We start from the raw sequence: 16,278 nt of genomic DNA on the forward strand, positions 1-16,278 counted from the left end.
GATGGTTTGTGTGAGAGTGGCTCGTTTGAGGTTTGTATGGGGTGGTTCGTTTGAGATTGTTTGTGGGGGGCTGGCTCGTTTGAGATTGTTTGTGTGGGGTGGTTCGTTTGAGATGGTTTGTGTGGGGGTGGTTCGTTTGAGATGGTTTGTGGGGGGGTGGTTCGTTTGAGATGGTTTGTGTGGGGTGTTCGTTTGAGATGGTTGGGGGCGGGGGGGTTGAGATGGTTGGTGGTGTGTGTGTGTGTATGGGGTGGGGGTGGGGGTCGTTTGTGATGGATTGTGGAGGGGTGGTACGTTTGAGATGGTTTGTGTGGGGTGTTCGTTTGAGATGGTTTGTATGGGGGTGGTTTGTTTGAGATGGTTTGTGGGAGCGGTTTGTTTGAGATAATTTGTGTGGGGTTGTACGTTTGAGATGGTTTGTGTGGGGTGGTTCGTTTCAGATGGTTTGTGTGGGGTGGTTCGTTTCAGATGGTTTGTGTGGGGGTGTTCGTTTCAGTAAGGTGATCTGGATGCCCTGTGTGGTGTGATCTGTGTCAGTTAAAAAAACCCCTATGTGAATGAGATAAGAGGGTTGGGGGTGTCTTTAGATTTATATAAAAAAAAAAAAAAAAAAAAAAAGGAAATGTGTGCAACATTTCGCAGTCAGTGACGCGAAGGGGATCATCAAATTTTAACCTCACGATTCTGTTTCTTTCTTTCCCTCTGTTCAAAGGCACAGAAAAACAACAACAAAAAACCCAAAAAAACCGGAAACGTCGCATTAATTTCTCCCCCTTTCCCAATCTGAATCGTCCATGGCTCGCAGCGCGAAGGAGAAAGAGAGGGAGGTGTGTGGAGACAGCAGACAGCAGAATGAAATATTCACTATCTCCTCTCGTCAAAGGCCGTCACTCTGATGAACTCGTTGCGTGAGCGGTGACGTAATCAAGGGGCGCACACACATTTTCATTCAATGATGCAGAAACATGGAAGACAGGACTCTCGTTTCTCCTCGCCGCTTCACGTTTATGGGGCGTGGCTCCAATAACAACAACAACAACAAAGGAATGAATGATGAAAGACTGGATGATTGGCAGATCGAGAGATCAGGGTTCGAGGCCCCGTTTTAGCCTGGTGTTGTGTCCTTGGGAAATGCACTCTACCCCGATTTTCCTCAGTCACTCTAGAGACCCAGGTGTGAATGACGGTTCCTGACTTCGGTTGGGAAGGTTAACTAAACGGCGGAAAGGGCAGGATTGGGCCCAATGATCTTAAAAAAAAAAAAAAAAAAAAAAAAAAAAAATATATATATATATATATATATATATATATACATACACATGTCAGTGGATTGGGCCCCAGCTTTCTATGCAAAGCCGTAGACACAAGTGATTTCACTGCCTCGATAATGGTCGTAAAAGACTTAAGTACCTTTTTTTTTTTTTCTTCTTCAACTTTCAGAGAGAGGGGGGCGTGGGGCGTGATGGGAGTGAAGGGGCGAATGAAAAAACTGTTCTACAACTGTGATTTAAAAATCAAAAAGAAAAATGAATCCTCTACCCATTCACTCAATCCACGCCACTGGCCATACAGAATCATTCCCCGCATCCCCACCCGCAACACCACTAATAACAAATCTCGTGTATCGAAGCAAAGAGTGTACTGAGTTCACAATCGAACCTTGGGTAACAACAAACATCAACAAATCATTGTTGAAAACACAGCCAAGCGCATGACGGAGATGAAAACGCAGACGAACTTGGACCGATTCTGGCAAAACCGGTTTCATTTTCTGACCAAATAAGTAAATAAATAAAAGAAGAAGAAGAAGAAGAGAGAGAGAATGGGGGTTGCTGTGAAGGTCCCAGTTTCTTTGCCATTAATCAAATATTGTTGCAACTAAACCGGTGTGTGTGTGTGTGTGTGTGTGTGTGTGTGTGTGTGTGTGTTGGGTGCACGTGCACGCGTGTGTATATGTATCTCCTCTCTCTCGCATATACTCGAGAGAGGCCTGCTTGCGAGCGTACCAATGTCAACTCTTACAGATCCACAGAAGTGTTCAAGCAAAAATATGTTTTCTTGGTGTGTGTGTGTGTGTGTGTGTGTGTGTGTGTGTGTGTGTGTGTGTGTAAATAATTAATGTATGTTGCCCCTAAAAGAACAATCAACAACAGCAACTGGAACAACAACAAAACCCAGTCTCAAAGTAACCACTCGGCTTCTGCTGTTGTTTAATCAATCAATGTTCATCATCAGACAGTTGTGTTCTCCAAATCCCCTCGGTTATGCATGACTTAAGACACACCTAGTCCACCTCCACCTTCATAATCAACCCCAAGTCTCCTCTGTTTAGAACTGCCTTTAATCCTGCGAGAGTGTGGGTGTGTGCTTGTTTCTGTTTTCAGTGTGTGTTGTTGAGGGATTGAGTGGAGGGGTGGGAAGAAGAGTGGTGCTGATTTTTTGGGGTGTTGTATTTGGGTTTTGGGTGTTCGAATTTTACACACACACACACACACACACACACACATCTATCTATCTATAGATATCTATCTAAGCAACTATTTTTTTCTCTCCCGAAATTGGAACTATTGTAATTGCAATGCGCTTAGAGTAAATTCATTCCATTAGGCGCTTTATAAAAAACCACAAAAAAAACAACAAAAAAACAACTTAACATCATCATCATCATATCATCCTCATCATTATCATCCTCATTATCATTATCCTTACCAGCATTATTGTTATTCATCATCATCATCATCGTCATGATCATCATCATTATCATTATTATCATCATTTGTATTTGTATTTCTCTTTTTTGTCACAGCAGAATTCTCTGTGTGAAATTCAGGCTGCTCTCCTCAGGGAGAGCGCGTCGCTACACACGTATTTTTTTCCTGCGTACATTTTTTTTTCTATCGAAGTGGATTTTCTACATAATTTTGCCAGGGACAACCCTTTTGTTTCCGTGGGTTCTTTAACATGTGCTAAGTGCATGCTGCAAACGGGACCTCGGTTTATCGTCTCATCCGAATGACTAGCGTCCAGACCACCACTCAAGGTCTAGTGGAGGGGGAGAAAATACCGGCCACTGAACCGTGATTCGAACCAGCACGCTCAGATTCTCTCGCTTCCTGGGCGGACGAGTTACCTCTGAGCCATCACTCCACCGATATCATTATTATCATCATTATCATTCAAGTTATAAACTAAACGTGCATCCCGAAACCTCACCTGCTGCAGCAGAAGTCTGACGGAGTCCACCTGGTCAAGAGCGCAGGCGTAGGACAGCGCTGTCCGGCCTTGACCGCTCCGGGCGTTGACGTCCGCTCCGGTGTCCAGCAGGTGTTTGACCGCACGTTCCCGCTGCTCCTGACGTAGGCAGTACAGCGCCACCATCAGCGGCGTCTCCGAGTTAGCGTTCCTGCAGTCCACGTCACATCCGCTTTCCAGGAGAAGCTGCATCTGTGTGTGGGGAAACTGAGCGTTTTGAGTTTGATTAGAGAGAGAGAGGAGGGGAGAGGGGGAGAGAGAGAGGAGGGGTGAAGGAGAGAGAGAGAGAGAGAGAGAGAGAGAGAGAGAGAGAGAGAGAGAGATACGGATACGGATAATTTATTCATGTATAGGCCATTGCCCCTCATGAAGGGGTACATACACATGATCATGTAAGAAAAGCAACAAAAAATGAGCAGTCATATCATCAAGAACAAACTTCAATATTCTAAGACATCAGAGTTGATCGCAGTCTAAATGCTTTCAACAAATAAATTGACAAATTGCGAATGGTCTGTTCATGCTGAGAAGCCATGAGTAATGCTAATCTATGCTGACTGGGAAATTTACAAAATTTGGATGATATATACCTTGTTCTTAAGTCATGCAGGACAGGACAAGTTAGGACGAAATGTACTTCATTTTCTTCCTCCTTGTTGCAAAGTTTACACCTTAGATCAGTTGCATTATGTATTCTATATCGGTAATAATGTACTGCAATATCAGAAATACCAAGCCTAAATCTTGCCATTGAATACTTTAAGTGTCGATCTATGTTTAAAAATAAACACGTTTTGACATCCGGTACGGTGCAGAATGTTCTGTAAACATTAAATCTCTCGCTATTACTATTATGAAAATCCCATTCCTGCCATCTACATGCAACTACCCTTTCTTTAAATACTCTAAGAAATTCGTCAATACTCTCTACGCCTTGGTTTAACCAAACGTAACCAAATCCATATATATACAATTTACAGCGGATGTTCGAAACCCAGTTTCTTTTGTCACGTGCATCCAGATCAAGCAAGGTTCGATATGATTTATGTGGTAATCTAGACGCATTCATTCTCGTTAACTTAAGCCAATAACTAATACATCTTATACATGAATTTATATAAATAGGGTACCTGTTTGTTTCTCCATGTACAAAATCATTAGGTGTTCGCATTTCTACTCCTAAAAATTTCTTGAGCGCAAACAAATGTACTTTTTTCACAAAGAAATGCTGCATTATCTAAGCCCCATATCTCAGCACCATATTGTAACATGGGTTGAACTTGTGAATCAAATAACTTTAAAAGCGTATTCATGGAATTATTTTTTAGCTTGTATAATTTCTGTAGAATACACAACAATGCGTTTTTGGCTCTACTGACTAAGTCACCACATGCTGCCACAAAACTCAGTCTTGTAGTAAAATAAATTCCTAAATATTTGTACGCGTTCACTACAGGCATAGATACTCCATTGTAAATCCATCTTTCTCTGGCAGCTAAGTACCCCCCCCCCTCCCTTTCTGAAAACAATGATATTACTTTTATCCTTGTTCACTTTTAAATGTAGTGCAGAGGCTGCACGAGACAAACTATTCAGCTGCGTTTGTAAGCCGATAACGGTTTCAGACAATAAGGCAACATCATCAGCCAATGACAACAAAAACAGCTCTAAATAGTCATGTGTGAATGTTGCACCATGCTTTCCCGAGAGAGAGAGAGAGAGAGAGAGAGAGAGAGAGAGAGAGAAAGGGAAAAGAAAGAAAGAGAGAGAGAGACAGATACAGAGAAAGAGACAGAGACAGGGAGACACAGAGAGAGGTTTAGGAAGTTGTTAAAGAAATTAATACCAAGTTTAGTTCTTTTCTTGAATCTATCAATGATTTTCAAAATTAGATTGAAACCAATAATGCGAATCGCTCAATATGAAATAAAGAAAAGCTGATGTATTCATTAACTTCTAGTCTGCACTAAATTTCACGTGAGTTCTTGAGTGCGGTTTTTTTTTCTTTCTTTTTTTCTTTCTAATAGCTGGTAATTAGTTTCAATGTTCTTCCCTTTTATAGTTACGATTTCAGTTTTTGATAAATGCTCAGTGCCAATTTGTCCTTCCATCTTATCTTTTTATTTCATTTTCTGCTGTCTCCGAGTTCGCCTGCGTTCGTGGGCTAAAACCTCACACATTCATCCAAATTTAGGAGTGGGGTTATTTGTCGATGACAGTTTCCCTCTTCCGTTTAGGCAGCCGTGCTCCGTTTGTGTAGGTGTGCTGTGTTCGTGTTCACATAACCCACCGAACGCTGTCAGGGATTAAGGAATCTTTAACGTGAGTATTCACTTTCTGCGCGTGTGAACACAAGAAGCTGAGTATGTCACAAGCAGGACTGAATGCATGTTGATCTGGGAGGTGGGAAAAACACAACAACAACAACAACAACAACAAAAACTCCGCCCCTAATGCATTATGCGTCGCGATCGGGATTCGAACCCAGGCAGGAGCCTCGTGTTAAAGTCAAGATCTTCTAATCACTCGGATGCAGCGCTTGCCCCGTGTTCTCCTATGCATATTTCATTCGGTCCTCTTCCGTCCTTTATATTTTTATTTCCCTTTCTTCGCGTGCGTGCGCGTGTGTGTGTGAATGCCATCTGTCTACCACTGACGTTCTGTTTTGTTTTGTTTCTTTTCCTTCCTCCCTTTCTTTATCGCATTCTGTTCTGGAGTTCTTTCTCTGCCGTTACTTTCTCCATTATATATTGTTTTGTCTTTTCTCATTTTCTCTTTGACTTTATTCTGTCAGTTTACACAAAGAGCTGATGGCCAGATCTGGCCCAGTCCCGCAGCGCTCCAGGATAAGTTGTGGGGAACGGCGACAGAGCTCCAGCGGACTGCGGACTTCGTTACCTTCTCTGGACTGACCGTGTGAACATGGTCTGGGAACGCTGAAGATGAAGAAGAAAAGAATCATGTCAGTCAGCCGTTCAGTTCTTGGTTACCCTTTTCCTTATTTGTGCTGTACTGCGTGTGTTGTTGACTTTTTCGTCTATTCTTTCTTTCTGTCTTCCTTCCTTCATGTGTCCCTGTTCGAGTATTTTCCTTTCTTCTTCTTCCGTACCGTCGCAGTGACGCCTCCTTGAGCCACTGAAACTGAAACTGAAACCTTACCGGCGGTGATTTGTATTTACTGATTTTCATAGACAAAGTTTCTCTTCTTTATAAAATCCTTTGCTTTTCTTGTACTCCCCCTCCCCTACACACACACACCCTTCGTTTTCAAATCTTACTCTTTCTATATTTTATTTCTTTAAAAAAAAATTTATTATCATCATTTTGTTAAGAATTGTCCTGTGTGAATAAAAAAACAAAACGTCTTTCGATATAATCTATTATCATATCATAATATGATTCCACGAGTCGTTGTTTTCCTTTTGTTTATCCTCCCACCATCAGTTGCTCGTCGTCTTTTTCTTCATCTTCTTTTTGTCGATTTTTCCCTCTCGTTCCGGCCTGATGCTTATGCATAATATAGCACTACACAGGTGCGTGCACTATTGTGACGCAGCAGAAGTCATTTTCCTCCGTCTTGTTTACAGCCCAGGAAAGAGTCGTGGCCACCGTGATCGATTTTGTCCTCTTTTCCTCTAATTAAAGGCGTGTGCATAATTGACGAGCCGGTGAAGAGCCTGAAAATGACCCCCAAGCACGGTTGTGACTCCCCTTTAGTCGGCCCTGATACACTCCCCTTGGAGTTAGTTCAGGACAGTTTGTTTAATTGTTTTTAAACTCCACCTCCTGCCTCAGTTTCTCCAGCCCCTTCTTCCACATGAAAATCAGTATTTTGCAAAATGGACATTTGATGGCACTTACATGGCAAGATGCTGTTCGTGGAGTTTTTCTGGGTTGATTCCCCGATAACCCCCTTCCAAACAATATCTCCTTCCAATCCAACGGCTGAGCAATAATAATGATTTTTGAAGAAGAAGATGATGAAGAAGAAGACACAACAACAGCAGCAGCAGCAGCAACAGCAACAGCACACACACACACACACACACACACACACACACACATTTTGCAAAGGGTGGTTAATCTGGGATATAATTAGAATGACCATTCACAGGTCACTAAAAGACTCTCCTTATATACAAAAGCAGAATCAGTAAAATCAGACCAACAATATCAGCATTCGTGAAGGAAGTACAGTACAACTACCGCACTGAAAAATATGTGTCCAGAATGGAAATGCGCTATAACAAATTTGAACAGAAGTGGTTCCCGTACATGGGAATAGTAAGCGATTTAAATGATTAGTATGGTACATCGGAATATATAAGAATGGTTAAAGAAACTAGTTTTTTGCTGCAAGTATCATTGCTGTCTTATTTCTACTTTAGTGTATTTTATTTTTGTATACAACACTGCCAACCACACGTACAGACATACCGGCGACAGGCGAATTTCTGCAACACCATATGCTAAATCTCAATTGCCATTTATGTATCAGTGTTGAATTGAAATATCAAATGCTTTGGTGCCATTATGCCAACATTCAAGTGTTTGTGTGTAGCCCATTTCGTTTGCCAATGTCTGTGTGTGTGAATGTGCGCGCGAGAGTGTGCGAGAGCGAGCGTTTTGTGCATATGTGTGTGTTGGAGGGGGGGGAGGGGTGTGTGCGTGTTTGTGTCTGGCTGTTTGCTACTCTGTGTATGTAAGAGAGAAAGAGAATAACATAATGATCGGACAGATGGCTAGCTTAGAATATACACAATATTATGTAACAGGTTTTGATGTTTTGATAACAATAATAATTGATAATACTGTTGTGTTTTTTTCTTCATGATTATGATTGTACATTCTAAGAACCTGTATTAAACTGGATTATTCTCGGTGTTCCCTCGATGTCTCAGAAGGAGATTATGTTGCTAGTTTTGTGGTATATTGACCGAGGGATTATACGTTAAAGAGTATGTGTGTGTGTGGGCCTCACTGTGTGTGTGTTTGTTGGGATTGGGGAGATGCAAAAACAAAAAACCAAAAAAAACCTTCCAGTTGGATGAATGATATAACTTCAGTGAAGCGAGGGTCAGTGTTTATGTGTTTTTCCTTGAAGCAGATTCTACGGTGTAATGCTTCATTGTTTTTGTAGGAATCAAACAATGTATTTTGTTATATTGTTTACCCAAATGTGAAATGTGATTACATGTTTCTTGACAAATATAACCTTCTCTGCAAGGGAAAAATAAATAAATAAATTTAAAAAAAAAACAAAAAAAAAAACAACTCTCCTCGGAGGTTTTTTTTTTTCGTTTCGTTTTTTTTTTTGGCTAGTCCTGAATTACTCCACTCACGGTTTTGTGGATGGACATGGTCGTGCCGCAGAATGACAGCTGGAGTTGAAAAGATACCAACCCAGTCTAACTCACCGGGGGGGGGGGGGGGGGGGGGGGGGGGGGTTCAGGGCAAAGACTGAAGTGTGTTTGGGGCTCAATGCCCCAAATTAACTGCACCCTGTTTTTCCTCTAGCAATATACTAAGTTATTCTTTCTGACTGATTCACTTTTTTAATTCAAAAGAAAGGGCGGCAGCGGCGGGGTGGCGGGGGGATGGGTGGGTGGGGGGATGTGGGGGGTGGGTGGCATTTCAGGACAAGGGTTAGAGTCGTCCTATGCTAACTCCTTGTTGGAGTCATTTCAGGCCTATCCCATTAAAAAAGATTTAAAAAAAAATAAAAAAAAAAAAAGATCCACGGAGTTGATTTGAGGGTGAGGTCATTTCGGGACGTCACACCGGCCAACAAATGATGCATGTTCACTTGGTGTTCGCTGAGTAATGAGGAGCACAAAGATGGTTGGGTCTGACTGGGTTGTTTGTGAGATAGAGAGAGGGAAAGACAGAGAGAGAGAGAGAGAGAGGGGGGGGGAGGGGCGACAGAGACAGACAGACAGACAATCAGACAGAGCATTTGTAAATACAGCACAGATTACTGGTAGTAGTTGTAGCCGTTACGTAGTATACTACTTGCACAAAACCGGTTAATAGGGGCCTATTGTGCCTGGGGAAATACAACCGCTTTCTGACGCCAGCAGCACACACAGAGATAGTCACTTAACTGCAGATGACAATTATGTCCGTTCCCATCGTGAAGTTCAACAACAAATACATGTTTTACAGGATATTTTGAATGAAATGTTTAATGAGGAAAAATGTTTATCAGATACAGGATGTAGACATATACACACACTGACTTTTTTTTTTTTTTTTAATCTAGCTCGAAGACAACTGAATTCTAATCTATCAGCCGTAAACACAGTACAGATTATCGCTCAATAACAATAGCATACGATATATTACTAATAGCGGGGTCTATAGATCCGATGAGCAAAGTGCTTGTCACCAATGCAAGGGACCGTATGTTCAATTCCTACTGAGGCGCCTCAGCTGTAAGTTCATGATGAAGGTACGGGACTTGTTTGTCTTTCCTGAAGCAAGCGCGGTTAGCTATCGGTTAAAGTGGTCACCCATTGCATGTCTTCTTCTTCGTTCGTGGGCTGCAACTCCCACGTTCACTCGTATGCACACGAGTGGGCTTTTACGTGTACAACCGTTTTTACCCCGCCATGTAGGCAGCCATACTCCGTTTTCGGGGGTAGCCATTATATGATGGGACGGACTTGTTTCAGATTGAGACACGCTTCACATTTGTGTGCCTGACGTTTTCATGGCAGAACATCAGTGGTATCTCAAAGGTTATAGAATCATTATATTTCTGCGCAGCCGTTCTGTTCCAATTGGGCAGAGGTCCCAACCCAATCTCCACGATCTCCCCAAGTGCTAACTCTCTCCATACGAACGGCGAAAGAGACGACGTTAACAGCGTTTCACCCCAGTTACCACCATCAAAATATTGCAAGCAGAAGGCTCTTATACTGAAGAGGTGAATGTTGACAAAGAATACCACAATTCTGACGACGGAAGCTAAAGGTTGGGTCATTGAGACACCCACTGGACATCCGAGGGGTCTCTGTAGAGGAGAAGAGAGGACTGGCCGTACTGAGTGGGCTAAACACAGAAAATATGAAGGACGGCTGTTGGTCCCCAGGCCTGCATAGTCTGACACTGCCGAAAGCAGAAAACTATACCGAAATAATCGAAGGTCCCCAAGCAGTGAACACTAGCAGAAGATCGATCCTGACTATTGGGGCCCAGACAATACAGTACAGTGCCAGACATTCAAACGCCAGGCCGGAAGCCAACAACACTCCTTTAGATTTTACCCTAAAGAAAGCTGCTAAGTTACCGTTGTGTGTTAGGATTTTTTTTAGGGGGATATATTTCCTTTTTTTTCTGCAGCAAAGAGAAATCAATTGTCACCAGCTCGGAAACTGGTTTGAATAAGTCTTGTGGAAGTGTGCATGTGTTCACTATGGAGACCATCTAACTGATCGATCGCTGATGTGTATGGATTAGGCAGATTGGTGAGAATGCTGTGGAGGTGGGAATGAAGTATACTGGATGAATCCTGGTGAAGAAAATTCAAGAGCGTGCAAGCACACCCCCTCCCCTTCCCACACGCACGTAGACAAACACACTCTTGTACAGTGCGTGCACCCATTAGCTGCGTACGCTGACCCATTTTCCTTTTCCTCACTCTTCTGAACTGGAATCTAAAACTGGACAGAAAAAAGCATTACCGATGCCCCAATGACAAATCCATACTATAGAACACGAGGATTACGCTCTGAACAAAACCGACAGTCAATAATGATAACGATGCAGAAGACGGTGTCAGTTCCCTTGTGACATTAATCGATTTCGGATCATCGGGAACAATACCCCATCCCGATTATCCCCACTCCTCCTGTGCCTCGACGTCAGCTTGCGCCGCAGATTGATATTGATCACGATCGAAAAAAAAAACCTTGTGTTCTTTTGTTCTGTCTTGTATTGTTTGTATCGTTTCGTTTGGCTATATATAGAGCGTACAGCTGACACAAAGGGCTCTATGCAGGGTTCTATACAGCTTGCAGTTGACACACATAGGACTGTGTAGGGTTCTATTTCTCCATAGAGCCTGCAGTTAATACACAGCGGGTTCCCTGTACGGTTCTGTTTGCCCATAGTGCCTACAGTTAACACACAGCGGGTTCCATGTACGGTTCTGTTTCTCCATAGAGCCTGCAGTTAACACATAGAGGGTTCCCTGTTGGGTTCTGTTTCCCCATAGATCCTACAGTTAACACATACAGGGTTCCCCGTAGGGTTTTGTTTCCCCACAGAGCCTACAGTTAACACATACAGGGTTCCATGTACGGTTCCGTTTCTCCATAGAGCTTACAGTTAACACACATAGGGTTCCATGTACGGTTCTGTTTTCCTATAGAGCCTACAGCTGACACAGAGGGCTTCTGTACTATTCTGTTTTCTTATAGAGCCTACAGCTGACATACAGAAGGCTCTGTTTCCCCATAGAGCGTACAGTTAACGCATAGAGGGTTCCCTGTTGGGTTCTTTTTCCCCATAGAGCCTACAGTTAACACACAGAGGGTTCCATGTACGGTTCTGTTTCCCCATAGAGCCTACAGCTGACAGGGAGGGTTCCTCGTGGGGCTAAGTTTTCCTATAGAGTCTACAACTGAGACAACGGGCTCTCTGTTGGGTTCCGTTATCCTTATAGCCTTTGTTGACATAGAAGGCTCCCTACACAGCCAACAGCTCACATTAAAGTGTTTCGTCCTGCAGAAGTGGAAGCTGTCTGTTCGCACATAGAGCTGCCTGTATGGTGCAACCTTCCAGTTGAGCCTGCAGCTTACACAGAGGGTTCTGTTTCACCAGTATCATGCAGTTTTCTAATACAGCCTACAGCTCACACAGAGGTTCCTGTAAGGTCCCGTTACCTGTATCATGCAGTTTTCGAATACAGCCTACAGTTCACCAGTATTGTGCAGTTTTCCGATACAGTTTGCAGCTCGCGCTGTTACTGTCGCCGTTGTTAATCTCCCTTCTTTCCTGAATGGCTTAGCATTCCGGTGGAGCTGTGGATGTTATCAGCTATCTTGTTGAACTGGCTCTGAGGCTGGTATCATGTATGGTTTCAGCGGGTTGTTTTTTGCTATTGGCGTTTCAGTCTGCACAGTGCCAGACTTCACGATACACGTAACCTGCCACAGTAAACCGCTTCATTCGACTCAGAGAGTGGACTGGATGGTGTAGTTTTCCGTTGATCTCACAACTCACAGTATGTATCGTGATTCCCAGTTTCATTAAACATGAAACCAGTTACTGGCACAAAATCCTAAAAGATTCCAGACTTCACATAAAGCAAATAACTACACTGACATCTGCATCACTATTGTCCAGGGTTAACACACAGCGTACAGTTAACACGGTTTACTGTCTGGTCCCAAATTCACCACCAAAAACCGCTCATCAATTAAAATGATCATTTTCCCATTATGCACACAGCATGTGAGAGATTCCAGACTCTACATCTAACTTCGAATTCAGACAGCAGCGGTCTGCAGGGTTCCATGAATTCAATTTGGCAGGCAAGAAGCCTGCGCACGGCTCAGTCGTTCTTGTTATGTCGCGGTTCATGCATTGGACTAGATCTATGCAGTACATTTCCACACACCACAACCCCCCCCCCCCTCTCCCCCCCGCCGAACACCCCTAAAATTTTTTTTTTTTTTTTTAAATCATGAAAATCCTCAGCCACCATAACAAGGTAGGTATACTTACCAGACTTTAAAATTTGCACAGTGACTTTCAGTTTGCCTGACCGAGATTTGAACTCCAGTCTCTCATACAAACATTCTATCGCAAGCACGGTTTGTGGGTTGGTTTGACAGTCAGACTGTCAGATATTTTGCTTCGTAAGTCTCTCCCATTTCGCCAGTGTGTGTGTTAGTGTGTGAGTGAGTGAGTGAGTGAGTGAGAGAGAGAGAGAGAGAGAGAGAGAGAGAGAGAGAGAGTGTGTGTGTGTGTGTGTGTGTGTGAAAGAGTGAGGCTGTGGGGATGTGAGAGAGTGCGTACATGTATGTGTGCGTGCGTAGACAGACAGACAGAGTGTGGGGGTGGGGTGGGGGAAAGAGAGAGAGACAGAGACAGAGACAGAGAAATAAAGAAAGAGAGAGAGACACACACACACAATCAGACAAACATAAAGAGAGAGTGTGTGTGGGTGGGGGAGTAAACAGAGAAATAAAGAAAGAAAGAAAGAAAGAAAGAGAGAGAGAGAGAGAGAGAGAAAGGAAGCTGGCCAGCAGCATGACATTACGACATTCACCATCATTGTGATATTGTAATATGGGTGTAATTGGAGACCGAGTTCAAAGAAATGTCCAAAATTTTAAGACTCTCGAAGAAACTTCATCTGAAAAGCTACATGAAACCAAAGTTTGTTTTTCATTTTTTGTAATTTACCCATAGCTAGGTGTGGAGTAAGTTTGACTTTGGGAAAGATTCATGGGGAATATCTTTATTTATCGTGTTCTTTTTTTTTCTTCTTTTTTTTTTTTAATCGCATTGTGTGTGTGTGTGTGTGTGTGTGTGTGTGTGTGTGTGTGTGTGTTCGTTCTTTAATTTAACGTCTTTTCACTGTAAGTGATATTAGACGAGGGAAGGAAAAAAATCGAGTGGGAGGAGGGGGGGGGGGGGGATTACTGTGTACGCACACGAGTAAGTGAAAGTGTGTGTGTGTGTGTGTGTGTGTGTGTGTGTGTGTGTGTGTGTGTGTGTGTGTGTGAAAATTACTGATTTAAGTTTTGTTTAAAAAATAAACAAAAAAACATAACAATATAACATATTTCTAATGAAAAACTAACAACTATAACAGCGAACCCACAGGACTATTTGACAAGGAGTTGAAAAAGTCATACATTAGCAGTGGACTGCTGAAGATCGTCAACACTGAAGATGATTTCAGTTCAGGGATTTGAGACTTTAACATATCGCAAGTTGGTATATGATCGGCTGTTATGTGAGCACCACAGATGCAAGAAACATTACTGACATATTTTGTCCTAAAACAATTCATTTTCCATCTGCATATTAGAGAAATGATTTGCCTCTTATGAGAATGTGTGTGCGTATGTGTGTGTGTGTGTGTGTGTGTGTGTGTGTGTGTGTGTGTGTGTGTGTGTGTGTGTGTGTGTGTGTGTGTGTGTGTGTGTGTGTGTGTGTGTGTGTGTGTGTGTGTGTGTGTGTGTGTGTGTGAACGCGCGAATGTGTCCGTCTCTGTACCATCTCTCTATCACTCTTTGTCGTCCCCTTTGTTTAAATTTTCTGCGTCATCTGTTGTTTAATGTTAACTTTAGATGTCTGTATTGAAATTTGTGTGTATGTGAATCTAATCATTTGTAACAGGCAAGGTTCAACAAATAAAAAAACAAACCTACTGTTGATCACTCAAAAACGACGGCAGAAACAACAACGAAGGCCTTATCAAACATGGAAATGAAAATAATTACTCTCTCTCTCTCTGTCTCTCTCTGTCTGTGTGTGTGTGTGGGGGGGGGGGGGTCCCTGAATTTTTATACAGAAAGCATCATACATCAATTTGATTGAAACATTCTCACCATTCAAGAAACTTAACTGAAAAAAAGAAAAGGAGATGAACAGCAACTAAATAGATAGATAAATAAAAGAATAAATAAAAAAGAAAACAAAGAAGGAAAATAATGCAAGAAATGTTTGCACTAGCGCACTATTACACACAGACATCAGTAAACTTCTCTCTCTCGCTGTATGTCTCTCTCTACTGATCTCAGATCTACTTCTACGTTTAGATTGGTGGTCTCTCTCACGCACACGCACACACAACAACAAAACCGAAACATTAATGAACAAACCACCAACCTGTCGTAAACTGTTTTTCCGAATAGCGTCAAACAAATCCGATTTCGCCATGTTTGATTTGATTTGATTTGATTTGATTTTTTTTTTAAACAACTTCTTTTTAAAACTGTCGTCTGCTTCTTTCCAAATTCTTCCGCACCACCTTTTTTGTCTCCTCCTGTATATCTTGATGTAAAAAGAGTCCAGTGAAAAAAACACGCACAACCACAAATACCAGCGGTGTGGGTTTACGAGGCAGCGAACTGCAGTAGTTAGCAGACAAAAACCATGCCGATCACCAATACTGACTTTTAACGGCCCTCTTGATGCCAGTTGATGCCGTTGGAGGCCAAAGAAACAGCGGGAGTTCTGGCCACACACACACACACACACACACAACTTGGACCGTTTGTTCTGCCTGGTCTTTCGTGACGCAACGTGTTATTGCTTTGTCGTCTGCTGCTGCTGCGGTGGGTAGACAGACTGGTCTATGGTGTAGCAGTTGACGTATTGATTCAGGCTATGTTTTATGGATTAGGTTTAAAAAGAAAATCTTTTTTTATATGTGCCAGTTTTCACATGGCGTATTATGTTTGACCTATTCTAAAGCGTATTGTGCTTTGTTTGGGTGTCGAATTTTTCACGTTGGGGAATTGATCTATTTTAGATTAAATTCTGCTTTGTTGTGCTGTGTTACGTGTTTTTTGTTTGTTTGTTTTTCAAAGCAAAATGTTTAATAACAAAGGGTTCTCTGTGACTGATCTCACAAGGGAAAGCGTGCGTCACCACAGTACAGCGCCACTCGGTTTTTTTGTTTTGTTTCGTTTTGGGTTTTTTTTCTTTCCCCCCTTATCTTCTTCAGTCTGCATGTATTAGAGAGTTATTCGTGAAAAGACGGGCGCAATAGCCGAGTGGTTAAAGCGTTGGACTTTCAATCTGAGGGTCCCGGGTTCGAATCTCGGTAACGGCGCCTGGTAGGTAAGGGGTGGAGATTTTTCCGATCTCCCAGGTCAACATATGTTCAGACCTGCTTGTGCCTGAAACCCCTTCCTGTGTATACGCAAGCAGAGATCACTGTACGTACGTTGAAGATTCTGTGATCCATGTCAGCGTTCGGAGGGTTATGGAAACAAGAAGATACCCAGCATGCACCCCCTACCCCCAAAACGGAGTGTGGCCGCCTGCATGGCGGGGTAA

At 42.7% G+C, this 16,278-nt stretch overlaps 1 protein-coding gene across 1 annotated transcript in view; it reads right to left on the reverse strand.

Moving 5' to 3' along the window:
* The window catches only part of LOC143280262 (uncharacterized), a 31,396-nt gene extending 16,186 nt beyond the window's left edge, over window positions 1–15,210 (reverse strand). Inside the window, exons 1-2 of the mRNA XM_076584893.1 lie at window positions 15,103–15,210; window positions 3,214–3,444 (exon numbers count right to left, since the gene is read on the reverse strand). Of these exons, the coding sequence (XP_076441008.1) occupies window positions 3,214–3,444; window positions 15,103–15,153 (282 nt within the window). The 5' untranslated portion in view covers window positions 15,154–15,210. The remainder of the gene's footprint in view (window positions 1–3,213; window positions 3,445–15,102) is intronic.
* Window positions 15,211–16,278: the final 1,068 nt, after the last annotated feature.

The sequence above is a fragment of the Babylonia areolata genome, chromosome 3 (assembly GCF_041734735.1).
Source record: "Babylonia areolata isolate BAREFJ2019XMU chromosome 3, ASM4173473v1, whole genome shotgun sequence".
In the NCBI taxonomy this organism is placed as follows: Eukaryota; Metazoa; Mollusca; class Gastropoda; order Neogastropoda; family Buccinidae; genus Babylonia; species Babylonia areolata.